At 25.6% G+C, this 27,743-nt stretch overlaps 1 protein-coding gene across 1 annotated transcript in view; it reads left to right on the forward strand.

The window, feature by feature from the left end:
• LOC117178948 (interferon-inducible double-stranded RNA-dependent protein kinase activator A-like) overlaps positions 1 to 26,445 on the forward strand; it is a 27,951-nt gene extending 1,506 nt beyond the window's left edge. The window contains exons 2-5 of the mRNA XM_033370527.1: positions 15,023 to 15,362; positions 17,827 to 18,150; positions 22,313 to 22,591; positions 25,956 to 26,445. Of these exons, the coding sequence (XP_033226418.1) occupies positions 15,048 to 15,362; positions 17,827 to 18,150; positions 22,313 to 22,591; positions 25,956 to 26,186 (1,149 nt within the window). The 5' untranslated portion in view covers positions 15,023 to 15,047 and the 3' untranslated portion in view covers positions 26,187 to 26,445. The remainder of the gene's footprint in view (positions 1 to 15,022; positions 15,363 to 17,826; positions 18,151 to 22,312; positions 22,592 to 25,955) is intronic.
• Positions 26,446 to 27,743: the final 1,298 nt, after the last annotated feature.

The raw sequence follows: 27,743 nt of genomic DNA on the forward strand, positions 1-27,743 counted from the left end.
TAAAATTCGAAAATTTTTTCTAAAGCCTCCAGGGGACTTCGTTTTCGCACGAAAAAATTTTATGTGCCCTTATTGCATCCGGACCCACAATTTTCTACAAAAAAATGGAATTTTTAACCCCAAAATATGAATTTTCGACAAAAAGTTAATTTTCACCCGACCACTTGAATGTTCAACCATTTTTTATTAAAACTGTGGAATTTTCGAGCCAAAAAGATGATTTTTCCACAAAACGGTCAAAATTTTACCTGAAAATATGACTTTTCTACAAAAAAGTTAATTTGAAGCCAAATAGTTCAATTTTTTACTAAATTGTTTCATTTTAAAGCTAGAGACAAATTTCATTCTTAACCGACTGCTTGAATTTTCAACAATTTTCTACCTAATTGTTAAAATTCCGAGCCAAAAAGATTATTTTTCTACAAGACAGTTTATTTAAAAAATAAGAAGTAAATTTTCAAGCTAAAAAGACAATTTTTCTACAAAACAGTTGAATTTTCAACCCTGAAGTAGGAATTTTCAACAAAAAAGTTATTTTTCAACTAAAAGGAAATTTAAAACCAAATAGTTTAATTGTCTATAAAATTGTTTAATTTTCAAGCTCAAAATACGAATTCGTTACAAAACAGTTGATTTTTCAAAAATAAAGTTTATTTTTAATCGACCGCTTGAATTTTCAACAATTTTCTACCAAATTGTTAAAATTCCGAGCCAAAAAGATTATTTAATTTTTAAGCTAAAAATACGAATTTGTCACAAGACAGTTGAATTTTCAACAAAAAAAGTTCATTTTTAACCTACCACATGAATTTTCATCAAAATTCTACCAAATTGTTGAGGTTTCAAGTCATAAAGATGATTTTCTCACAAAACAGTTGCATTTTTTATCCAGAAACATGAATTTTCTTCAAAAAGGTTAATTTTCAAATAAAAAATAAATTTGATTCCAAATAGTTTCATTTTCTACTAAATTTTGTAATTTTCAAGCTAAAAAGGCGAATTTTCTTCACAAAAAGTTCAATTTTCAACAAAAAAGTTCATTTTTAACTAACGACTTAAATTTTCAACAAAATAGTTTAATTTTCCACCAAATCGTTGAATTTTCGATTTAAGAATACGAGTTTTCTACAAGCCAGTTGAATGTTTGAAATAGAACTTATTTTTTAAACAAAAAGATTAATTTTCTAGCAAATTGTTGAGTTTTCAATTAAAAATGATGATTTTTCTACAAAACAGTTACATTTTCTGCCCAAAAGTATGAATTTTATACCATAAAGTAAATTTTCAACTAAAGAATTTAGTTGTAATCAAATAGTTTAATTTTGAAGCCAAAAATATAGTTTTCCCACAAACAGTGGAATTTTTAACCTCAAAATATAAATTTTCAAAAAAAAAAAAGTTAACATTCAACCGACGACTTGAATTTTTATCAAAATAGTTTAATTTTCTGCCAAATTCTTGAACTATGAAGCTATTGAACTATTCGAGAGCGTGCGTAAATTTGTTTAAAATTGTAATATAAAATCTTTTGTTTTTATTTGTAAAAGTAGCTTTACAAAATTTTAGAATTTTTTTTTTAATTAATTTTTTGTAACTGAAAATTTTACTAATCCAGTTGAATATTCTATTATTTTAGTTGAAAATTTATCTTTTTGGTGGAAATAATTTTTTAAACTAAAAAGGCAACTGATTATATTTTGGTTGCTAAATATTTTATAGTTGAAAATTGATATATTTTGTTTTTTTGGTTTAAAATTCAACTATTTAAGTTAATGATTCATCAGTTTTGTTGAAAATTCATTACTTTATTTGAAAATATACTTTTTTAATTAAAAATTAATTTTTCTTTTAAATGAAAATTAATTTTATTAACTGAAAATTCATCTATTTAGTTAAAAATTGATCTTTTTTACTTGGAAGTTCATGTATTTTGTTGAGAATCATATGAAAATGCGCCTGTTTTGGTGGAAAATCAATCTTCTTGTTTGTAAAACTTTTTGCTTGAAAATTCATGTTTTGGTTGAAAATTTAACTATTGGAGTTGTAGATTAATTATTTTGGATGAAAAATGAATTTTTAAACTTTAAATTTAACAATTTGATTTTTTTTTGAAAAATTATCTTTTTCATTTAAGAATTCAACCATTTGTTTGAAAATTCAAGTCTTTTGATGAAAATTGGTCTTTGCTGGTAGAAAATTAAACTTTTGTTAAAAACTCATGTTTTGCTAGAGGATTGATAATTTTAATTGCAAATTTATCTCTTTTGTTAAAAATGTAACAATTCTGGTTGAAAATGTATCCTTTTTAGTTTAGAATTGGTTGAAAATTCGTCTTTTTGAATGAAAATACGATTCCAGTTAACGGTTCATCATTTTACTGGAAAATACATATTTTTATGTGTAAAATTCAACTATTTCATTTAGAAATGCAGTATTATAGTTACAAACTGATCATTTTCGTTAAAAATGTATTTTTCAAATTAAAAATTCGTTTTTCTTTTTATTGAAAGTTATTTTTTGTGTGAAAGTTCATATTTTTGGTTTAAAATTCAACTATTCAAGTTGAAGATTCCTCATCTTGGTTAAACATTTTTTTTTTGACTGAGAATTTAACTATTAGTTTAAAAATGCATTAATTTCGTTGAAAATTCGTCTTTTTTGGTAGAAAATTAATTTTCTTGGTGACAATTTATCTGTTTGGTTGAAAATTGTATTATTTTTATTGAAAATTCCTTGTTTTTATCAAAAATTAATTTTTGAACTTTAATTTTAACTATTCCATTTTTTGTTGAAAAATGTTCTGTTTCAGTTGAAAATTCAAATATTTGTTTGAAAATTCAAGTATTTTCAAAAAAATTGGTCCTTTTTGGCAGAAAATTCATTTGTTATGTTTTAAATTTAAATATTTGGTTAAGAATGTATCTATATTGTTAAAAAAGTGAAATTTTTACTTGATATATTAGGAATTGGAAATGTTTTTAATTGAACTGAATATAGTGCTCACATGAATTTTACTTCAAAGAATATATTTAAGTATTTTCTTAAAACACATCCTTATTTCCTTTGTATTTAGGGGGTATCTTTTCACCTGGAATCTATCATTTAAAATATTAATGATTTAAATATGCGCTGTATTTTAGTTATATGAAGATAAAATAAAAATTTGTTTGCATTATTTTTCGAATTCACGAATTTTCGGAACAAATTGAAGTGATGATTAATGATTTTTTGTAATGTTATTTATTTATGTAATTACTCGACGATGATAATATATTTAAGAATATCTTATATAATAATTGGTTAGAGCTTTCTAAATTAAACATATTAATTAAATCCCTAGAAAGTTGCACCATTAAGACATCATTTATCCTTTAATATAGTTACTTTCACAAACAAAAAACACAGTAATTTTGCTCTACATGTGAATAGTTCTATTTTTGAAAATATAGATATTGACGAGGACTGAAAAAACATTATTTATAATAAACTTGCGAGATTGTTTACATATTCCCAGTTGATTGTTAAAAAAATTGCGAAATACTTGAATGGTTCTGTACTATGAAAAATTATACCTGAAAAAATCTTGAGATACCCGGAAACTACCTGGAATTGTCAGGGAATTTCTTCCGAAGACTTTAGTCGATTCCGTGACGATTTCTTATTTTATTATTTAAATAATTCGTGCGCAAAGCACTGCCATATTATCATGGGCAAAATTGACCGAAAAATGTTTCCAATGCAGTCTGGTCAGGACGTTGTTGGCAAGTTCGGGTTCTGAGTCACAGGTCCCGTTTCTTGGTTTTATGACTCATAGGGAGACCGACTTCGCGACCGAGGAATCGTTTTCTAACAAAGGAATTTTTTATACAGTATATGAGTAGGCGTAAATCGATGCGCGACACCTTCGAGGTATCGTCTCTTGTGTTTCGAAAAATCCTTACGTCTTGAGAAATGAATCTTAAGTGCATCCTAAACGTGTAATTTTTAAATTATTAAAGATCTCGGGCTCACGCCACTGATGACACTTTTTGACACTTTTTTTGCTGCTATTTTGAAAAAAATCACACTATAATGCTACTATTTTCTCAAATTGCTCCATATTGCACTGGCCGAATTTATTTCAAATCATTCAGGGTGACATGTTCGGGGTTAGCTTTAAGTATGAAATCTGTTTTTGTACTTGGATAATGAGGAGACACGGATTATTTCAATTAATACAGCATTTAAGACGTCAACACATTTTTAGATTTTTGTTTAGAAATATTTTAAAATTCTAAAGTTACAAGAAGTTTTTTGCAAATTTTACTTGAAAAATTGTGAGATTATACAATTTATGAGGTATGAAGGTTTTTTGTTTTTCAGTTTATGCAGTTTTTGCACTCTTTCAAAATCCAGAAAAAGGTTAAAAAAATAATAAAAAATAGTAACTTTATTTTGGATTTTCGAAAAAAATTCTCAAAAACTCCCCTTTTTCATTAATTTTTTTGGAATTATAGGTACTGATATAGTCTAGTTACCATACATTTTCCGTTTCGTATTTTTTTGTTTTTCCGGAGAACAAATTATTTTCAAACAAATTAATTCTTTTACCGAAAAAAATACCAAACGGAAAGTTTATGGTAAATATACTATATCAGTGCATATTATTGTTAAAAAATGTATGAAATAAAAAGTTGGGTATTTGAGAATTTTTTTTGAAAATCTAAAATAAAGTTATCACTTTTCATTTTCTTAAACATTTTCATATAGATTTCAAAAGAATGCAAAAAACTGGATAAACTGGGACGAGAAAAGAACTTGAGAATTCAAAGATGACAAAGAAGGCAACTACGTTACTATGTCTTTTATTTAAAAATTTTCTTGTGGATTTTGAATGAGTGCAAGAAGTTGTACAAATTGAAAAAGGAAAAACCTTCATATTTGAAAAATCCAAATATTTATACTTAAAAACAGTACTAATATATTTTTGGTTCGGAATTCATCTCCTTGGTTTAAAAATTCAACTACTTGGTTGAAAGTTGAACTATGTATTCTGCTAAATATTCATCTTTTCTATTGAATATTGAACTATTTTGTTAAAAATTGATATTTAGTCCTCGTTGAGAATTAATTTTATCAACTAAACATTTAAATATTTCATATTTGATTTAAAATTTCTATTTTAAAATGAAATTTTATATTTTTAATTGAAAATTGATCTTTTTAGTGGAAAATTCATCCTTTTTGTTTAAAAATTCAACTGTTTGGTTGTAAATTAATCCTTGTTAGTTAAAGTCTAACTATTTTATTGAAAATGCGTTTTGTTTGGTTGAATTCAACTGATTTTGATTTCAAAATAAAATCCTTTTTGGTTGAAATGTCAACATTGTAAAACATGTTTGGTTAAGAATTCTTCCTTTTTATTAAAAAATCAACTTCTGGGTCTAAAGTTAACTACATTTAAAAAAATGAATTTTTTTGTTTTATATTCATATTTTCCAGTTGAAAATTGAGCTCCTTTGTATAAAATTAATCTTTTTAAATTCAAAAATTGGGTAGAAAATTAAACTACCTAATTGAAAGTAAACTTTTTTTTGTAGGAAATTCATATTTTTGGTCAAAAATTAAACTTTTTGATGAAAATTTGATTATTTGGTAGAAAATTAACTTTTTTGTTGAAGAATCGATTTTTTGAGTTGAAAGATCAACTGTTTTGTAAACAATTCTTTTTTACTTCAAAATTTAAAAATTTGGTTGAAAATTTAAGCAATTGGTTAAAAATTCATCTTTTTAGTTAAAAATGCAATAGTCTAGGCATTTAGTAGTTTGGTTCCCGAAAAAATCCCACATTCAATGCTTTTAATGAGATATCAAAAATGCTAGAACATATCGATTACCAAACCGGTTTTTTAAAAACAGTTTTAAAAATTACTTTTGCGTGGACGGATAATTCCCATTTAATTTTAGAGCAAAATTTTAAACAGGAAGAATAAAAAGGATAAAATCATGAGAAAATTTGATTGAAAAAATAATCCGCTACCTTCCATAGGTTTCGAGTAATAATATATTGAAAATTACTGTACGGAAAAGTATTTCACGTGTCTGAAAGAAGGCTCAATTTTTCTGTGATTACAAAAAAAGAACAATGCTCTACCTATAATAGGCCATGAGTTATAACCCCTCAAAGTTGACCATTTTTGCCTGTTTTTACGGGAAACAAGTGGAGTTTAGTTTTCTAAAATAAATCATGTCAAGTTTAGTTTGCGTTAATGATGCTCGAGGATGGAATAAGCTCTACAAAAATCTGCTCACATCTGAGAAAAGTCTTTTAGTCCTATTATTTTGGGAATTGCAAGGTTTAAAAAATTTCATTTTTATTTTAATTTTTGACTAAAACCGGAGAATTTGCGTTTTTGTGAAATACCTCGTTACCTGTGAATTCAACGACAAAATTCCTAGAGAATAAATGAAAGTGGAGTCAATTTAGCATAAGTTAAAAAAAGGGTCCTAGCCTTAATAGCTCACGAGATATGACCTTGGAAAAGTACACTCCTGCATAAAGACACCTGAGCGTACCGCAAACTTATGATTACTTTTTGGTCATTTTTTAGTACTTTTGTGGCAAAAAAGTGATTCTAATTGATTAAGAATGTCTAATATGTTTCTTTATCAATAAGAAAATATTTTTATTAAAAATGATTTGCAATTTGTAGTATTTTTTTATTGCTATAAAAATAGTTTTTAATAATTGTAACCATATCTTCCAATGAACACTCTTTCTGCATTTAATTTCATACTTACGTCCATCACACTGCGACCATTTTTTTGCATTAAAAATAAGTAAGTAATTGATTAGTTGAAAGTGATTACACATAAAATGTAATTTATTGTTTTAAAAATTTAATAAATAAAGAAGTAAAAAATAGTTATATCTAAAAGTTCTTTAATTAATTTCATAAAATAGTTCAATGCGTCAAATTTAAGTGATTGCAAAATCAATAGTTAATCAATTCTGGGATTAAAAACTGATTTATTATTGAAATCGTTAATTAAATGAATTACAGACTTAACACATCAGTTTAAAATTGTTATCAATTTTGTAATAAACACGCAATCGTAAAACTCTCAAGAGATCAAGTGTTTGTACAAGATAAGTATTACAGATTTCAAAACTTGGTAAAAGTGTCTGGAGTGACTGTATTTTTATGATCTGCGAAGAAGATGAAGTATGGAATCAAATACAGAGAAATTATTAATTAATAGATATTGTTACAATGATTAAAAAACTATTTTTGTGTCAATGAAAAAAGCATATTACACACTGCCAATCAATTACAATCACTTTTTTTTACACAAAAGTACTCAAAAAGTACTTAAAAGTGGCTAAAACAAGATTTTATTATAAACCATTATCAAAAAACGACTTGTTTATTCATAAAAAATGTGCATCACGTTCTTAATAAATTATAATTACTTTTTTGCTACAATAGTACTCAAAAAGTACTTAAAGGTGGTTAGGATAAGATTTTGTTATAAAAATTAATTAAAAACGGTTTGTTTAATGAAATGGAAACATATTACACATTTTCAATCAATTTCAATCACTTTTTTGCCTCAAAAGTATTAAAAAAAGGACATTTTGCTCTAATATGCATTGAAAATTATCGTGTCATGCAAAAGTAACTTTTGGAACTGGTAAAAAAAAACGTTTTTTTCACTCGTTATTTCGTCATAATGCCTGGACTAGAAATACTTACTTGAAAATTGATCTTGTTTTTTAGAAGTTAATTCTTTTTAAAATACACCTCTTCGGTTGAAAATTTAGCTTTTTTGTTGAAATTATGTTTGTTTGCTAAACAAATTTTTTATCTGAAAATTTAATTATTTCATTTTTGGTTGAATATTAATACTTTATGAGTTGAAAATGCATTTCGAATTAAAAATTCACATTTGATGGTAGATAAGTCACCTTTCTTGGTTTTAAATTAACTTTTTTTCAATTTAATTTTCTTCAAAAAAACTGGTCTTTTTGGCTTTAAAATTTAACTATTTATTTAAGAATTCAACTATTTGGTTAAATTAATGCAACTTTTGGTAGTAATATTTTTTGCATGAAAATTCAACTATTTAAAAAAATGTAATGTATTTCGACTTGAAATCTTACGAATTTAAAGTATTTCTAATTGAATTTCAAATATTTCAGGGATTTTATTAATTTCAAGAAATTTTAAAGGATTTTGAGCAGTTTATGACCTTAGGGTATGATTAACAAAACTTCAAAGAATTTAAAACTAAAAATTGTGTAATTTCGGATTTAAATTGTTCATATTGTACAATTTTAAAAAGAATCTTATTAAAAAGATTTCAACTTAAAAACCTACAAAATTTATGTGAAGGATTTTAAAGAGCTTAGGGTAGATTAAAAAAACTCCAAGGAATTTAACAAGAATTCAAAATTTCTAAGTATTTTGAAAGAATTTCGTAGGGTGATATTTGAATGATTTTAAGGAATTCCAGTGGATTTAAAGAGAACTTTATGGAATAAATTAAATAAAATTTAATTTCAAGGGAAATCTAAGGATTTCGACGGATTACAGAGATTTCAGAGATTTCTAGGTATTTCACCATATTTAAGGGAATCACAGGATTTCAAAATAAATTATAAGATTTCAGCGGATTACCACAGATTTCAAGTGATTTTGAAGATCTCAATGCATTTAAAAATATTAACGATTTTTTAGGAATTTTTAGAGGATATCAACCAATTTCAGGGTTTCTAAAGGATTTTATCTGATTTTAAAGCATTTAGGGCGTTTTAAACGATTCGAAAGGATTTCACGAAATTTTATGGATGATGTATATTGCGTACCAAATCTAAAAAATAGATAATTCCTCGATTTAATATTTAAAAAGTCAGAGATGTTTCACTTATTTATAGCCCTGATACAATTTGTAAAGCGTTCGCATTTTGAGTATTCAATTAACAAAGTTTTATTTATTTTATTAACTGTAGGCAATGCAAAATACGCTCGAAACAAAATAATTTTGTATTACTTATTTATTGTACAAAATATTTTGTCTCGTCGAAAGAAATGAAAAATATTTATACTTTTTGAATCTAAATTTTCTGAAACATTTATTTTCTTGAATTATTTAAAAAAAATTAAATCTGATTAACAATCAAGTGAAAATTAAATATCGACTCTTGGCAATTTTCACTTTAAAAATTTAAAGGGAATAAAAGTTTCCCGATCATTATAAAGAGCAATGCTGAAGTAGAAAATAAAATGGTATTTTCAGCTTGCTATATAATTCTCCGAGAGTTCGAACCGTAAACTTAATATCTCAACAAAATTTAAGTTTTGCTAAATTGTGCTAGAGTTGTGCAATTTTTTACTGTAAACGGTTTTTTGGAAAAGTCGAAAATTACAGGCAAAATTGTTAGAAAATTTTTTTTGCAAGAACCGCGACTAAAAATCCAAACTTGAGTTTGACAAAAGTAATCTTTTTTCCTTCTAACATAATTTTGTACGGCCATCAGTTATCATATTAAAATAAAATATCTCAAAAGTCAAAAAATGTATAAGACCCAAAAATAATGAAATTTCAAAAAACCAAAAAAAGTGCTGAATTGTGCTCGAAAAATGCTATGGAGCCCCTTTAAGAAAATTCTGTGAGTTCAACATTTATTGCTGTATTTTCCCCTTCAACAAAATTCTGCCAGATCAATAGTTCCTAAATAAAAACCCAAATGTCAAAAAATAAATAATTAAAAGACCCAAAACTAATCAAATTTCGAAAAACCAAAACGAATACGGAGTTTTCTTTGACAAATGCAATCTTTTTACCTTTAAAAAAATTCTGCGAGACAAACAGTTCTCATATCAAGATAAAAAATGTCAAATTAAAAAAGCAAACAAGGCCTAAAAATAATAAAATTTCGAAAAACTAAAACTTTTGCAGTTGTACTCGACAAATGCAGCCTTTTTGTTTTGATTTGAGAACTGTTGGTTATACAGAATTTTTTTTAAGAAAAAAAGCCTGCAGTTGTCGAACACAATTCAGCACAAGTTTTGGTTTTTCAAAATTGGATTATTTTGGGTCTTGTATATTTTTTTGACATTAGTATTTTTTATTTTAATATGAGAACTGTTTATCTCAAAGAATTTTCTTACAGGGAAAAAGATTGCTTTTTCTGAGCATGAATCAATACAAGCTATTGTTTTTCGAAAATTGATTATTTTTGGGTCTTATTTGTATGTTTTTTGACTTTTGGGCTTTTTTATTTTAATATGGTCCTATACACATGTGTTGAGTTTGATATTTTGGTTTTTATTTGAGATCTGTTGGTCTTACAGACTTTTGTAAGAGGGATAAAGATTGCAGTTGCCAAGCAGAGCTCAACACATTTTTTTTTAGAAATTTGATTATTTTTGATCTTGCATATTGGTTGAATTTAATATTTTGGGTTTTATTTGAGAACTTTTAGTCTTACGGAATTTTCTTAGACGGAAAAAAGATTACTTTTGTCGAGCACAATTTAGCACAAGTTTTGATTTTGTGAAATAATCAAAGTTCTGATTTAATTTTATTTTTAAACAATTAGGTTTTTTGAATTTTAATTTACTGCACAAAATTGTGAATACTTGGAGCCAGCAGGGGAATCTGTTTAATATCTCTGCTGTTTTAAATTAAATGCGTAAAACGGACGAAGGTGAATCGAGTATTTGAAATGACCAATATTAACCTGGATATCCCCCTCATCGCAAAAATGTACGTTTGCGAAACCACATCCGGTCGTAACCGAACTTTTAAATTCTGCCTTTCTTTTTCTTACCATGACATCACTCTGAGTGGAGTCTTCCTTTTTTTAAGAGGAGCCCTATATATCATACTGTCTGCTCGCTTTTGTGCTTCAACAGAGCTTGACAGATTATGGCCTCGAATTAACAATCCCAAATTACATATAACGATTGTAATGCAACTAATAATTCCTCTTACAATTTTATAAACGGCGGTTCTACTCTGAGAAATATAATATATCGTGTACAAAATTTAAATTCTTCCCTTGAATCGACGAAAGAAAAGTATTATCCAATTGAAGAAAATACTTAAATGGCACTCTTTCAGGTGAAAACAATTATTTTTATCCTGTGTGATCTTTCTGTGAATTTTAAAGACTCCAAGGAGAATTAAAATCTGATTCAAAACTGAGTGAATTCAAATATAGTTTGAACTCAAGAATTGGAAATTTCTTTCAATTTGCCGATGCTTAGAAACGAAGGAATAAGTACTATTAGAGATTTTTCTATGGAATAATAACTAATTCATAACTCAAATATTATTGCAGAAATTAAAAAAAAAACGTAGTTGGTATGAAGGAAAACGGACAATCATAAACAAAATATAAATTTGTGGATAATAAAACACCAAAAATGATAAAGGTTCAATTTATTAAAAATGGCTTAAATTCAAAATTGTTCAGTTTTAAATATTTTCGAGCTGCAACTTTTTTTTATAATTTGAAGATTTTTTATAGACGGTTTGGTTTAAAGTTTAGTATAAATCAGGGAATTTGAAATGGTACTAAACTTAAAAGTTTACAATTTCGAAATCTGATCGTTTCAATTATTAAATTTTTCGCAATTAAAAAATTCAGTCAACAAATGCATTGGATACTTTTTTTTTTAATTTTCAGGCATATTATCCCCCCCCCCCCATAATTTGTTCGAATCCGCAAAAAAATAAATGCAAATTTTTTGTATATTTAGAGGCTCCGCAAGCTCCATGAAGTTTACCACATATGTTCCACAAAAAATAAGACTGTTTGAAAATATTATTCAGAACCGTCAATAGTGGGCGTATCTATTTGACCCTCAATATTTCTATTCTTATTCAGCCATAGAATACGAATAAAAAATTCAGGGTGGCCGCTGGACCGGGAATTTTTTAAGACCGAGAAAACCGGGAAATGACAGTGCATTCTTTTTTGACCTGGAATTTTAGAAATTTGTAGAAGAAAAATCTGTCCACGTTCGATTTTAACAGTTTTTAAATAATTAGTGGAATTGTTATGTTTGTCAATTATGCTATTATTTAGCTTACAATGTGTAATTCCAAATTTTTTTACTTAAAAAATTTCCCATTTAAAATTTTTATTTCTAAGCTTACATTTTTAATTTCAATCATTTTAAAATGCTTTCTTAAAAACTTGAACAAATAAAAAATAAAAGACTTTGATATTGAAAGTTTTGGATAAGAAACATTTTTATTTAATAAATAAATCAATCTTTGTTAATTTTTCTGTACTTTAATTAATAATAAGTGAACAAAAAGGATTTGATAAAAAGATTTTAAACCAATTCAAAATTTAAGAATTTTCAGATTTTAACGTTAAAACTTAAACGATTTCAATTTGAAAATCTTAGTCATTAAACAAATATGAACGTGTGACTGAAAGTTTATAAACTATTTTCAACTTAAAAATAACTTCATAATATATATTCTTAATTAAAGGATTTTATTAAATTTAAAATATTGTTTGAGCCTAAAATATTCAATTTGTAACCCATTCAATTTGAAATTTTAAATTAAAAAAAAGATTAATTATTGAATATTTAGCAATATTTGAATTTTTATTTAAGACATGTAAATTGAAACCAAATATTTAAAAGTAAAGAATCTTTAACTGAATTGTTTGACATAGGAAACCTGGAATCGTTAATCAGAGATATTTAGGAGTTTTAAAAAGATTAAAAATTATCATGCAAATTTTAGGAAGTTTTCTTAAAATCTTGTAGAATCTTTTTTTACAATTTTTTTAAATCTTTGAAAAACTTTTTAATATTCTCTTAAAGTAATTTTTCAAAATGAAAAGTTATTTTTAATTTTCCTAGGAATCTTAAGAAAATGTTTTTAGTCTTTTGAAGGCTTTCACAATTCTTGAAAAGAATCTAATTTTTTTGTTTAAAATCTGCAAAAATCTACACTTTCTTTTATATTAGGCTATCATTTCAAGTTTAACATTAAGTTTGAATCTTATAAAAACTTCAACATATCTCTTAAAATTACTCGAATTTCGCCTACAAATAATAAATGTTAAATTGTTATTTATAAATCCAAATTGTAAATAAATGTTCTAAAATTTGCAGGATTTTCTGAAAATTGTAGAAAAAATTCAATTCATTTTGACAGATATTTAGAAGTTCTGAAAAAATTTCCAAAATAATTTTAAATTTAAAACCAATTTAAAACAACTTCTAGATTTTTCAAGATGGAAAATGATAACATGGATTTATATTTTGTATATTGAAAAATGTTAGTACCTTCAATATTATACGCGTAAATTATTGAGCATTTGAATAAAAAATTTTTTAATTAAAAACTTCTAAATTTTGAATTTTAGAAGTTCAAATTTTAACAGTTCCACTTTAAGTGCTTTCATTTAAAGCTCAGTTTTTATAGCCTCATGTGGAAAATTTTGTAGCTTTAGTGTTCCATTTTTTAAATTTCATTGACCGTGCAAAATGTTTGCGAACCGAAAAAACCGGGAACTGACCGGGAATTTATTTCGTCGATTACAACGGTCACCCTGAAATGACTTTTTTAATTTCTCCCGTATAAGCCCGAAAACCCCCATAAATAAAAAATTAAGTTTTGCGAGTTTTTAGTTCTGATAATGATTTTTACGGTTTCTTTTAGTACAAACTGATTAAAAAAATTATCATATTTCATACCAATTTCCTCTTACAATAAAGGTAGAAAGTCGCCGGTTTAGCTGAATTTTTCAATTTTTTGCTCAGAGCGAAGAAATAATTAAAGTTAACAAAAATAAATTACTGAAACAATTTACTTTAATTTTAAAGAATATTCTCTTAGAATAATGCTAGGAAGTTGCGGTTTTTTTGTAAAATTTCCCATTCCTTGTCCACTTTTTGATTTTAGTGAGGTAGTAAGTAAATCAAGTTAACAAATGTAATTGTTTAAATAATTTATTATTGTTTAAAACTATCTTCTCTTATAATAATGCTATAAAGTTGCGGGTTTCCTGAAATTTTGACTTTGCTTTGACTTTTTAGTTATGAACATATAATGAATAAACTTCGGTATGGACCATATTGAAATTGAATGTAACATTTCTTTAAAGTAGTTACTGAAATTCTTTTCACTTAAATTAATACTTTTAAAACATTAACAAAGGAAATCAGTAATTCATTCCGGAAAAATGGAAAACTATTAAAAAAATTATTCTGTTTGATGTTCATTTATTATTTATTCATTACTAAAAAGTTAAACGCTGAATATGTTTAAAAAACTACAACTTTATAGTATTATTCTCAGAGAATATTATTGTAAATTGTACAAACAATTATTTTTATTATTTTCAGTAGATTATTTCAAAAATTAATTTAAACATCAACTCATCAGTAGAATTTAATACTTGATATATTGTAAACAATTTTTACTTATAAAAACTGTAAAAAAATAGCGCAAAAAACTCGCAAAATAAAAATTTTGACTCACAGGTAGGGGTTTTTTGAGTCCCTATAAAACATACTTATGGAGGAAGACATTTTAAAAGTAATTTTTGATTTTCATTCTATTGCAAATTTTTAAGAAAAATGTTAAGGGTCAACTGGATACACCTTATATTGACGAATCTGAAAAATTTACAAACATGTATTTTTCTGATTGGAAATACGTGCTAAACTTCATGGGGCTTGAGGAACCTTTATATACGATTTTTTGGTGTGTATTCAAAACAATTTGGGGTGGACACGGAAATTCGAAAAAGAAAATATTTGAACTACCCTATTTTAGAAATTGTTTAATGAGAATTTTTATTTGATTCTGAATGTATAAAACTTGAGATTTTTATTTTGAACATTTCTATTTAAATTGTTCCTTTTTTTCTATTTCATATTTCGAAATTGAAAAACCTTTAATGCTTTAATTTAAAGATGGTTGATGTTTGATGGGCTTCAGTGTGTCTTCGGTATGCATCGAAATAAATAAATTAATTAACAATTATATATTATTGTAGGAATTTTCAAATATAATTGAAGAAAATGAGCAAGTCGTCAATTTCTGAACTCCAAGAGCTTATGGTCAAACATAAAAAAGCATCCCCAATATATGATTGTATTGAGGATAAAATAATTGGAAACAATTTACACGAATTTACGATAAGAGTCGCATGTGATAATGTCACGGCCTGTGGAATTGGATCTACGAAGAAAGTGGCAAAGGAAAATGCTGCAAAAGAAATGTTAACAATTCTTAAAATCTCATCTGGTTCAAAGGAAACAGAGGTCGATAGTGTTGCCAAAAATGGTGAAGATTTTTCAGTATTCCCTATAGTGGAAAATGGGAAAACTTCTAAAGTATGTATGAGAAATGTTCTTGACCTATTCAGGGTGGCCACTGGACCAACTAACTGGTAAATGACAGTGCATTTTTTTTTTGACCAGCATTTTTCTAAATTTTTATAAGAAAAATCTCAAAAATATATCCAATCACTTAAAATAACACGAATATTACATGGAATAATGCAATTTAAAATCAGTTCGTTTTTACCTTTTTTAAACGCTAAAATAACTGTAAAATCATTAAATTTAAAATTAAAAAGATTTTAAGTTTTAGTTTTTAAGCGTACATTTTAAAATTTGCAAATTTGAAGAAGAAATTGAACATTTTTAATAAAAAATGTTTAAAGTTTATCAATATTGAATTTTAATTAATAAATTAAGAAGATTCTGAATCAGTTAAAAATAAAATAATTTCCCGATAAAAATTCAACCTTGCTTGAAACTTTATCAACTATATTCAGTCTACAATATTCCATGTTTAACCCATTCAAATTATAATTTTTAATTAACATAAATATTACTTTTTTAATATTTAGCGATATTTCACTGTTCATTTGAAATGAGCAATTATAATTAAAATATTTAAAACTAAACAATAAATAACTAAATTATTTGAAATAGAAAACCTTAAATCGTTCAAATTTCAGAAAGCTAATTTTAAGTATTGAACGTTACAGTTTTAATTCTTCCACTTAAAAAAATTTAATTTGCTATTGAATGTTTCGAAAGAATCAAAAAAATTGTTCAAACTTCGAAAGATTTGAAAAAATTTCAAACAGAATGTAGATTTTTGAAGATTTCGAAATAATATTTTAAAGCTTTTTAAGGACCATGGAATGTTTCAAGAGAATAACGATTTATTAACATTTTTGGACAAATTTTCAATTATTTTACTTTTAAAAAATGAATTGTAACAGGATGTTTTAACAGCTTTAAAATCATTTAAAGATTTGAAAAATTGTAAAAAAAAGAATCGGAAAGATTAAAAAGTTAGGGTTATTAATTTTGCAGGATTTTAAAATAATTTTAGGGAAAATTATAATAATTTGAAAAAGTGCTAAAAATGTTAAACAAATTGTAGATTTTTAAATTAAAGTTTGAAGCGTTTTCAGGATTCTGAAATGTAACAAGATAAAAAAAAATGTTTTTTAAGATTCCTAGGAAATATAAAATGATTTTTTATATTGAAAAATAAATTTGTGAAAATATTGTAAACAATTTTAAAAAATTCAAAATGTTTATAAAATTGCCAAACATGAATCTTTTCATTTCGCATAATTAAAAAAAAAAATTTGAAAAGGTTTCAAATTTTTTAACAAAGTGTAGATCTTGGAAGATTATTAAATAAAATTGAGAATATTTTTAGGGATTCTAAAACGCTTCAAAATAATATAACACTTTTTTTAAGATTTCTGGGAAATTAAACATGGTTTTTTAGTTGGAAATATTATTTTTAATCAAATCTTTTTAAATCTTCAAAAACAAATATTACTTTATGAATAACAATTATTAATATGAAATTCATAAAAATAATTTTAATGTCCACTTTGAACATGTTTAGTTTTAAAAAAATTATATCGTTCAATTTTTAATTTTTGTAACCGAAAATGTTTGGAAATTATATAGTTTTGAAAAAAGTACTAAAAATGTTAAACAAATTGTAGATTTTTAAATTAAAGTTTGAGGCGTATTCAGAATTCTGAAAGGTTTCAAGGTAATAAAAAAGTGTTTTTAAGATTCCTAGGAAATATAAAATGATTTTTTATTTTGAAAAATTAAAGTTGAGGAAATATGTGAAATAATTTCTAAAAATTCAAACGATTGACAAAATTGAATCTTTTTATTTCGCATAATTTAAAAAAATTGTAGGAAAAATTCGAATCATAAAAAAATATATTTAAAAGTTCTAGGATAAAATAAGAATTAATTAAAATTTTGAAAAGGTTTCAAATTTTTCAACAAAATTTAGATCTTGGAAGATTATTAAATAAAATATTTCAAAACAAATTTTAATTTATGAATAACAATTATTAATACGAAATGCATAAAAATAAAAATAATTTAAATGCACATTTAAAATTTGTTTAGTCTAAAAAAAAATTATATCGTTCGATTTTTAATCTTTCTTACTAAAAATTTTTGGGAAATATATCATTTTCAAAATTTACGTTAATTGAGTTTCTAATTTAGAGCATTAAAAACAATAGAATGGATTTATATTTTTAAACCATTTATACGTATAAATTATTGAGAGTTGAAAAGCAAATTTAGTAAAAAAATGTCTTAAGCTTTAATTTCAAAAGTTCAAAATTTAAAAGAGTTCCTCGTTGAGTGCTTTAATTTGCAGTTCAGTTTTAATTACTCGATTAAAACGGCCACCATGCTCATTTTTAGTTTAATAATTTTCAACATGAATTTGGCACACCAAAAATCGAATGACTTCTCAATAACTTTATTTAAATTCTGTCCAAAATTTCAGAGAAGAAAGTCCTCAATTTCTGAACTTCAAGAACTTGTAATGAAAAATAGAAAATCTTTGCCGTCGTATGATTGCATCGAGGGTAAAATTGTTGGAAATTCGCCTGAATTTACGATAAAAGTCACGTGTGATGATGTCACAGCCTGTGGAAGAGGATCGAGTAAGAAAATTGCCAAGGAAAATGCAGCAATTGAAATGCTGACACTGATTAAAATGAATCCTTGTTCAAAAGAAACAGCGACAGAAAATGTTTTACAAAAATTGAGTGCGGCCTTGTTCACTGATAATGAGATGAAAAATTCAAAGACTTCTAAATCACCTGAAGTATGTATAATTAGGCTCGTTCAAAAAAATTTTTTATAGATGACAGCGATTATCCAATTCCGTTCCAAATCCGAAAAAATAAATAATTTCTGTAGGTTTGGGTAAAAGTTACGGGAAAGTTGTAGGATTTAATTCTGCACGAAATTTACACCTTTCAGCACTTTACGCTCGTTTTTCTAACCAAAAAATATTATTGGTGTGGAGAAATAATGGAGTGATATAAATGATTAATTATTTAAACAATTTTCATAAATAAACTCAGATTTTGGATATTTTTCAATAAATAGGCTCAATTTTCTGTTTACTGTAATTATTAATTATTTAAACAATTTGTATACACAAGAAAAGTATGAAAAGTGAACAAAAATTGTGGCAAAAAGTGATCAAAAAGACATTTTAGTTGATTCCAACAAAAAATTGAGTCTATTCATTAAAAATAGTTAAACTCTGAATTTTTTAATGAAAATTGTTTAAATAATTAATAATTCGTAAATATTATCATAGCGAGAAGTCATCAGAAAGGCAGTCTTAGTTAATTTCTTAACAAGAATTGAGCCTATTCGTTGAAAAATAGCCAAATACTGAATTTCTTTGATAATTTTTTTTGTCCCACTGTGCATCACCAGACAGATTAAAATTTCGAAGAAAAAAAAATATTTTGTTAAGTTTTTGAAATGCGATAATTAAAAAAAAAAAATTTCGTTCACTCTGCAGAAATTTATATTGCCAATTAAAGTTTAAGGTCCGGGAATTTTTGGAATCGCGTGCTTGTTTTTTAATTGCAATTTTTAAAATTAATAACTTTAATTAATTTTTTTTTTTGGTTGAAGATTTAGCATTTTAATTGAAAACTTCATCTTTTTCATTGAAAATTCAACTATTTCAGATGAATATTCATCATTTTAGTTGAAAAGTTGTATTTTTTGGTAGATATTATTCTTCTTGCTTGAAAATTGTTCCTTTGTATTTTGTTTCAAAGTATTCTTTTTGTTAGAGATCTTCTTGTTTGAAAATTCATCTTTTTGGCTCCAATTTTAAGTATCTCAGTTAAATATTTTGCATTTACGATTTAAAATTCGCCTATTCCAGTTGTAGATTCATAATTTTATTTTTTAAATGATCCCTTTTGTTTGACATTTTTTTTGTAGAAAATTAATTTTTTTAAATAAAAATTTGCCAAGTTCAGTATTAAACTGTTTGGTGGTAAATAAGTTTAAAATTAATCTTTTTTCTTTCAAAATTATCTTTCTTTTTTGGTTGAAGATTCAGCATTGTCATTGAAAATTTAATCTTTTTAGTTTAAAAATTAACTATTCCAGTTAAATATTCATCATTTTAATTGAAAATTGGTCTTCACTTGGATTTCTCTTTTTTTTTCATTTTTAGAAACTTAAACTTTTTTTTAGAAATTCATCTTTTTGGTTTGAAATTCGTCTATTCCAGTTGAAGATTAATAATTTTAGTTAAAAAGTTTAGTTAAAAAACTTTTCTGCGTGGCAAATCCATATTTTTAACTGAAAATTAAACAATTCTACTTTTAGTTGAATATTGATCTTATTTAGTTTAAAATTTAACTTTTTGGTTGAGTATTAATGTAGTTTACTGAAAATTCGTCGTTTTTGGTAGAAAGTTGAACTCCTTTTTTCCAAATTCATCTTTTTGGTTTAAAATTTATCTATTTCATTTGGAGATTCATCATTTTAGTTAAAAATTCATCACTTTGGTTGATAATTTTTGTTGTAGAAAAATAATTTTCTATAAAAACTTAACTAAGTGGTTGAAAATTCACCCATTTTTTTAAAAAAATGTATCTGTCTTGTTGAACTTGCAATATTTTCATTTGAAACGGTTCAAATTTAATTTAATATATTACGCACATTAATTTGATTTAAATATATACTGAATTTTTAATCTAAGAAGATAAAATAAAATTTTTTCGGAATTATGATTTAAATTCATGGCCTTTAGAGACTAATCTAAGAAATGATTAATTATGTTTTCAGTATTATTTAAATATTATGAGTTTTTAGATGAAACATATTAATTGAATTCCAAGAAAATTAAAGAAAAGCATTATTTATAATAAACACACGAAACTGTACACATATTCCGAGTTAATTTTTTTTTAATTTCAAAATATTTGAATGGCTCCGTACTATGAAAAATTATAGCTCGAAAAATTATTTTTTTTTTTTAATGAGCAAATATGACGAAAAAATGACCATTTTTTCTATTTAATGTTTCCGGTTCTCATAAATAACATGAAAATTGTTGAAATCACCTAAGTTTTATAGAGTAACATTAATTAAAGAAATTCCAATTTTATATAATAAACAAGCCTAAATTTTATAAACAAAATATTTATTGAAAGAGTGTTTTTTTTACGATTTTCCATAATTTTACATTTTTTTAAGTTATATTGCAAGAACTTTGGATAAAATGAATGTAATGATGAAGACATTTCTTCTTGAGATTATTATTGTTAATGTTATGAACAAATTTAATAATTAAAAGGATTAATTAACCATTTGTCGACAGAAAAATTGTTTTTTTTTCAATCTCATTTTTTTTAAATTATGAACTTTATGATCATTTAAGAAAAAATTCGTAATTTTTAGATAATTTTTATGATTTTTTAAACAAATTTAATAAACAACTTTTTTATGTCAGTCTTTTATTTATGAGTGTTAATGATAATTTCATTAACACTCATACTTAGTTGATAAATTCCACGATGTTCGAAACAAATTTTATAAGCATGTGCATTATTTGGGAATTTTTCGACGAAAAACTTTTTTTCCAATCTCAGTCCTTTCCATTTAAGTTTCTCATTTCCGTCGACAAATGCCCAAATAATGTATTTTCTTATTAGCCCTCAAAGTACATACATGGTAAAAATCACGGCAAAGTGCACCGTGGGTGTACAAGACCCCAGCGTATTTAATAATGTATTGTTTAACCCCTAATAAATATTTTGTCACAATAAAATTATCCGATATAGTTTAAGGTATATTTTATAAGGTAAAGTTGATTTTATAGCCATTCACTTATTTTAAGTTTGTTTAAAAAATTATTGAATAAAGTGAAAAAACGGGTTTTTTCAGTTAAAAATTCATAACTCACGCAATTTTAATTATTTGAACCTGAAAATGTATGACTATACTTCTGAAATAGTGTACTTTTATAAAAAAGATATTGCAACATGGGTGCTTTCAAAAAAGATATTTCTTTGCACAGTTTAAAGTCAATTTTATGATAAAATGATGAATCAGATTGTTTGCTTTTAAATCGATTTATTGTCATAAAAATTGAGGAACTTTGGCATGTAATACTATAAAAATACAAGAAATTGAAAAAAGAGACACATATAACTGTATTTTAACAATTATATTTCATTCAACACATCCACAGTCTGCTCTCGCATGACGCGCTGCTGTAAGTTATAAGCCATCTACAAAGGAAAAAAAGTATGAAATAATGGAAAAAAATAAATTATTTCACTTCATATGATATGCTTACGTTAGAAAGTAAACAAAAATCAATGAAAATTCAACAACAAATTGACTCCAAAATTACTTTTTCATTCACTAAGAGCACACTGGGTATTTAAGACCCCACGATTTTGTACCTCCACTTTCAGTACCTGCTGCTAGTAGACTGACGACATTACTTACAGTTAGTGTTTCCAACTCAAGCTAGATGGTGACGCTTACCCAATTTTTTCGAATTGAGTATGGTTTATAAGAGTTTGGAAATTGCTTGGGGTCTCTGACACCCACAATGCACTTTAAGGATTAAATTTGTTTAAAAAAATCATAAGATTAATCAACAAATTATAAAGTGTTCTAAAATGAGCATTAAATTCCTTATTTAAAACATGACATTGAAAAAAAAAGCAATTTTTCCGCTGAAAAATGTTTATACGTTTTTTGGTGTTTATAATATTGGAATATCTTTAATTAATGTTACTTTATGAAACTTAGGCGATTTCAACCATTTTCATGTACGTTATTTTGGACCAAAAAAGGAATTTTTTCCCCTCTTTGCTGCTTTCTGTTGAAAGTGTGTGGGTGGGGGGGGGGGGGGGGGGGGGGTGATGGTTGGGGAATAATGAAACCATGAATATTGTATTATGCATTCTGAAATATGTCCCTAATTTCAGAAAATATTAAAGTCAGCAATTTCTGAACTCCAAGAACTGACGACTAAAACCTTGCAATTGTTACCAACATATAATTGTGTTGGCGCAAAAATGCTTGGAGTTAATTCACCCGAATTTACGATGACAGTCACGTGTGGCAATCTCACAGCCTGTGGTATTGGATCTAGCAAAAAAGTAGCAAAAGAAAATGCAGCAAGAGAAATTTTGACTACTTTAAAAGCTGATCGTGGTTCTAAAGAAACAAAGGCAATCGAGAATGTTGCTAAAGTCAAGGCTAAAGTATGTATGAGGAACGTTCTTTACTCTTATTCGTTACTTTACTTTAAAGATTTAAAAATTTTATTGGACGGAGAAAAATTTTACTGCTTTAAATTTAGGCTCTGTCACAGACTTATAATTTACAATTTTTTTTTTTCGAACCGAGTTTATTCGATGCCTTATGAGTTATTTTGAACATTGTGAATCAAGTTGGGCCCTGGTATTTAAATGATTTCATTCTATTGGGAATGGTGGTCGACCATCTCGCCGCCTGGTGCCGAAAACTTGAACTAGTAAGAGTAGATACAATTTTGAACCTGTATTTTAATTTTTGCATAAACGTGTTTTTAAGATTGTTTTGTAAAGTTTAAAGCAATGATTGAATAATAAAACAAATCTTTATCAAAAACAAATGGTTTTAGATAGAATTTTTATCTTTTACAGTGAAAAAACACATTTTTGTAAAAAACTTTTTTTTTTAATCAATTATTTCATGATTTCATTTAAGTTTCAATGCATTGTAAACTTAAATAAACTTTAATTAATGTATGTAGCGACACTTTTATTCTCAAATTCAAATGCATCTTTTAATATTGTACCCATTCTTTCTAGTTCGGATTTTCATCGCCAGGTGGCATATCGCAGTTTAACCATTCTCAATGAGCTTTAAATTTGAAATTAATTAATTCTGGAAGTCCAGTTTGAAAATTTGCAATAATTAATCCAATTGCTGGATTAAAATGAAAGTTGTGGATTTGTAATTTCATTCAAATATTTCGTAGTTTATAAATAAATTTAGGCAGAACCTAATACTTACGATTATATTTATAAATTAAAATTTCCCCAGGCGTGAAAAAGAAAAAAATGTTTTCTTAAAAACTATTTAGTAGAAAATTAACTTTTTGGCTGAAAAATCATATTTTTGGGTTGAATATTTAACTATTTCGTTAAAAATTCTTTGTTTGTGTTGTTAATTGATCTACTTGGTTAAGTTAAAAATTAATTTCATTTTTGTTAAAAATTAATTTTTGTTATTTGCGAATTTAACTATTCCATTTGCGGTTGAAAATTGATCCCTTATAAGCTGTAAATTTATATTGTGGAAAATTCATGTATTTTGTTGGAAATTTGCTTTTTTGGTTGGAAAATTAATCTGGTTTGTTGAAAATTCATCTTTTTGGTTGATGATTCAACTATATGATTAAAACTTGAATATTGGTTGAATTAAACTGGTATAAAATTAGTTTTTATTTTGTTGAAAAATAATTTTTAAACTTAAAACTGAACGATTCAAATTTTGGCTTAAAATGTACATCTTTTTTAGTTGAAAATTCAGCTACTTGATTGAGGACTGAATTACTTTGTTACAAATTCATTTTTTAAAGATTTTCTCTGGTTGCAAATTTTGAATTTTTTGTTTAAACTCATTTTTTGTTTGTTTATTATATGCAAATTTAACTATTACAGTTTTGATTAAAAATGTGTCTTTTATAAGTTGAAAATTCAACTACATTTAATTAAAAATTCTATTGTTTTTGGTTGAATTTTAATCTCTTTTGTTTGAATATCCGACTTATTTTTTTTTCGAAAATTTAACTATTTGTTTAAACTTTTTTTGTTTGTTAAAAAAATCTTATCTTTCGTTTAAAATTCCAATGTATGTATTTGGTTAATAGTTCGTTTTTTTTTATTTTGTGGTAGAAAATTAATCTTCTTCATGGAAAAATCATCTTCCTGGTTGAAAATTCGTTTTCTTGATTGAAAATTTATTTTTTATAAGTATATTTATCTATTCCATTTTTATTTAAAAACTTATCCTTTATAAGTTGAAATTTTAACTATTTGGTAGAAACTTGATATATTTGGTTGAAAATTCGTCTTTTTGGTAAGAAAATTATTCTAGTTTGTTGTAAATATTCATCTTTTTGATTGAAGATTCAAAAATTTGGTCTAAACCGCACCTTTTGTTGTTGAATGCTACTGGTTTTAAATTCGTTTTCCTTTGTTTAAAATTAGGTTTTCAAGCTGAAAATTTGACTATTCCAATTTTGGTTCAACAAATATTTTTTTTTTTAGTTAAAATTATAACTTTTCGGGTTGAAAATTCAACTGTGTTCTAAAAATTCGCCTGTTTGGCTTCAAAATTCAACTGCTTTTTTGGTCAATTTTAATTTTGTTTTGCTTGACAATTCGACCATTCAGGTCAAAATGCATCTTTGGTGGCTATTATTAGGTATCATTTTTTTAAAATCTTTTATGGTAGAAAAGTTAATTTTCTTTAATGAAAATGCAACTGTGGTCCAAAAAGGCCTCTATTTTGTCTGAAAGTTGAACCATTTAGTTATTAATGAACTCAAGAATTTGATTAAAACAGAACTTTTTTTCTTGAAAATTCATATTTTTGGTTTGAAAAATTGCAAAAATATTACGAAAATTTAACTGTGGGGTAAGAAATTAACTTTTTTTGTTGATAAATTATATTTTTCGATTGAAAATTCAACTTAAGATTAACTTCTGGTAAAAAATTTATCTTTCTTGTCGAAAAGTAGTTTTTCTTTAAAATTAAATCATTTTATTTTTTTGTTGGAATTTTATCGTTTTGGTTGTGGATTCATCAATTTGGTTAAAATTTATTTATTTTTTCCAATTAATGTAATTGATTAAAAATTAATTTTTTTGTTGAAAATTGATTTTTTAAACTAAAAATTTGACGATTCCTATTTTGGGTCAAAAAATATCTTTTTTATACTTATTTGGTGGAGGATTCAATTATTTTGTTAAACATTCATTTTTGTTTAATTTAATTCAACGGTTTGAAAATACGTCTTTTTTTAGAAGCTTCACCGTTTATGGCCGAAGAGTGATATTTGCAGTTAAAAATTAACTTTATTGTTGAAAATTCTACTTTTCAGCAAATTTTACTATCTTCTAAAAAAATGGTCTTTTTGGCTTGAAAGTTTAACTATTTTTTTTAAGTTAATTTTTTTTTAATTCGACCATTTTATTGAGAACGCATCTTTCTAGGCTTAAAATTCAACTATTTTGTTAGTCATCTTTTTTGGTCGAAAATACAACTTAAAAAAAAAATTCGATTAAAAATCCATCTTTGATGGTAGAAGAGTCATTTTTCTTGGTTAAAAAATCGTCCTTCTTGGTTCAAAATTAACTGTTTTGTTGAAAATTCATCTCTTTTGCCCGAAAGTTCAACTTCTTTATTGTAAATGCAACTATTTATTTAAAAATTATTTTTTATTTTGGAAAATTCGTCTTGTTATAATTTTACAATTTGGAAATATAAAATCTGAGGTCGAAAGTTACCTCAAATGTTCGCATAAAATTATGAATAATAATACTGTTTTATGCTCAAATCTGGCCCTAATTTCAGAAAAGGCCTAATTATTCGCCAATTTCTGAACTCGAAGAGCTCATGGAAAATCGTAAAAAGACACCACCGACATATGAGACAGTTGACGATAATGATGAAAAAGAAAAAGAATGTACAAAAAAAGTTACTTCTGAAAATAGCACGCCCTCTGAGATTGAATTGAATAAAAATGAAGTGACAAATGGGCTAGAAGAAAAGGTCAAGTCTCCTCAGAAATTAACTGAAGAGTAAATGTTTAGTTTTATGGAAGTAACAAAACAAAATAACTAAACTAGATTTAGTTAAAGTTAAAATTAAGTTATAAAAATAAAAATTTGTAATCTTTTTTTTAAATAAAGATGAAAATATCAAATTGTATTTCAGAAGATATTGTTCAATATTGTTAAATACTCAACAAAAAATGCATGATTATGAGCGTTTTGATCAAATTGTGTTGCGGAAGACATTGTTCAATATTGTTAAATACTCAATAAAAATTGAATGATTCTAAGCTTTTTGAATTGTACCTATTTTCCCGCCTTTTCCCACTTTTTTTAGTCATTTTTCAATAGTTATGTGAAAACGGACACTCATTGAAACTCCAACAAGTTGTATGAAATTATGGCAATTTTATACTTTTATATGATTTTTTTCCAGAAATTTTTAGAAAAACCTTCCTTTTAGTCCAAGTGTAAAATCTCAGTCGCGGAATACCAAAAAACATTTGTATTTTTGTCAAAGAATCCAAAAATATACAAAGAATTTGTTTATAATAATTGATTTTTTCTAAATTTCTGTTTCCGTGGAATTGTAATCAATTCATACTCAAAATTTAAGAAATTTAAATTAGAATAAAATCCAAAGTAAAAATCCTATTTAACGTTCAATAATTAAATTGATGAAAACTGCTGTTAAAAAAAATTCAACGACCAAATTTGGACCACAACGAATAAACAAAAATAAAAAAAATTTCCGGACAAAAATAAAAAAGAGGAAAGAAAAATGAGAAGGCAGCCAACTACACCCCCTTCCTTCTTTTTGTCTTTCTTTCGTTTTTTTTATTATCAAATTACAATAAAATAACATTCAAAATAAAAATAAAAAGATTAATAAAAGTTACCTTGATAAGGGCACTGTACGAATGCCGAAACGTTGGTAATGCAATTTTATTTATTTTTTTATTTTTATTTTGAATGTTATTTTATTGTAATTTGATGACAATAAAAATAAAAAACACGAAAGAAAGAAAAAAAGAAGGAAGGGGATGTGGTTGGCTGCCTTCTCATTTTCCTTTCCTCTTTTTTATTTTTGTCCAAAATTTTGTTTGGACTCAATTCGACTTGAGATGCTTGGTAAAAAGAACTACGACACCTGGAAAATCAAGGTAGAAGCTCTTTTAATTAAAAATGATACTTGGAAAAATGTTTGTGGTGAAAATAAACGACCAGTTGTCACAGCTAATGACGAAGCTTCAGAAGCAGCGGTGAAAGCTTGGGACACTGCAGATCGGATCACTAAGTGACATTTAATTTGGGCTATTTGTGAATCAGAACTAAAACAAATTAGAAGTTGCAGAACTTCTCACGAAATATGGAGTAAATTGGAGTCAATTTATCAATCAAAGGGTCCGGCAAAGAAAGCTTCATTTTCGTCACAATTAACAATGCGACGAATGGAAGATGACGAAGATATACGTTCACATATAGAAAATTTCTTTGATGTCATCGATAAATTAGGCGACATGGATGTTGAAATCAATCCAGATTTGTTGGCGATCTTATTACTTCAAGGTTTACCCAAGAGTTTTGA

The sequence above is a fragment of the Belonocnema kinseyi genome, chromosome 8 (assembly GCF_010883055.1).
Source record: "Belonocnema kinseyi isolate 2016_QV_RU_SX_M_011 chromosome 8, B_treatae_v1, whole genome shotgun sequence".
NCBI lineage: Eukaryota > Metazoa > Arthropoda > Insecta > Hymenoptera > Cynipidae > Belonocnema > Belonocnema kinseyi.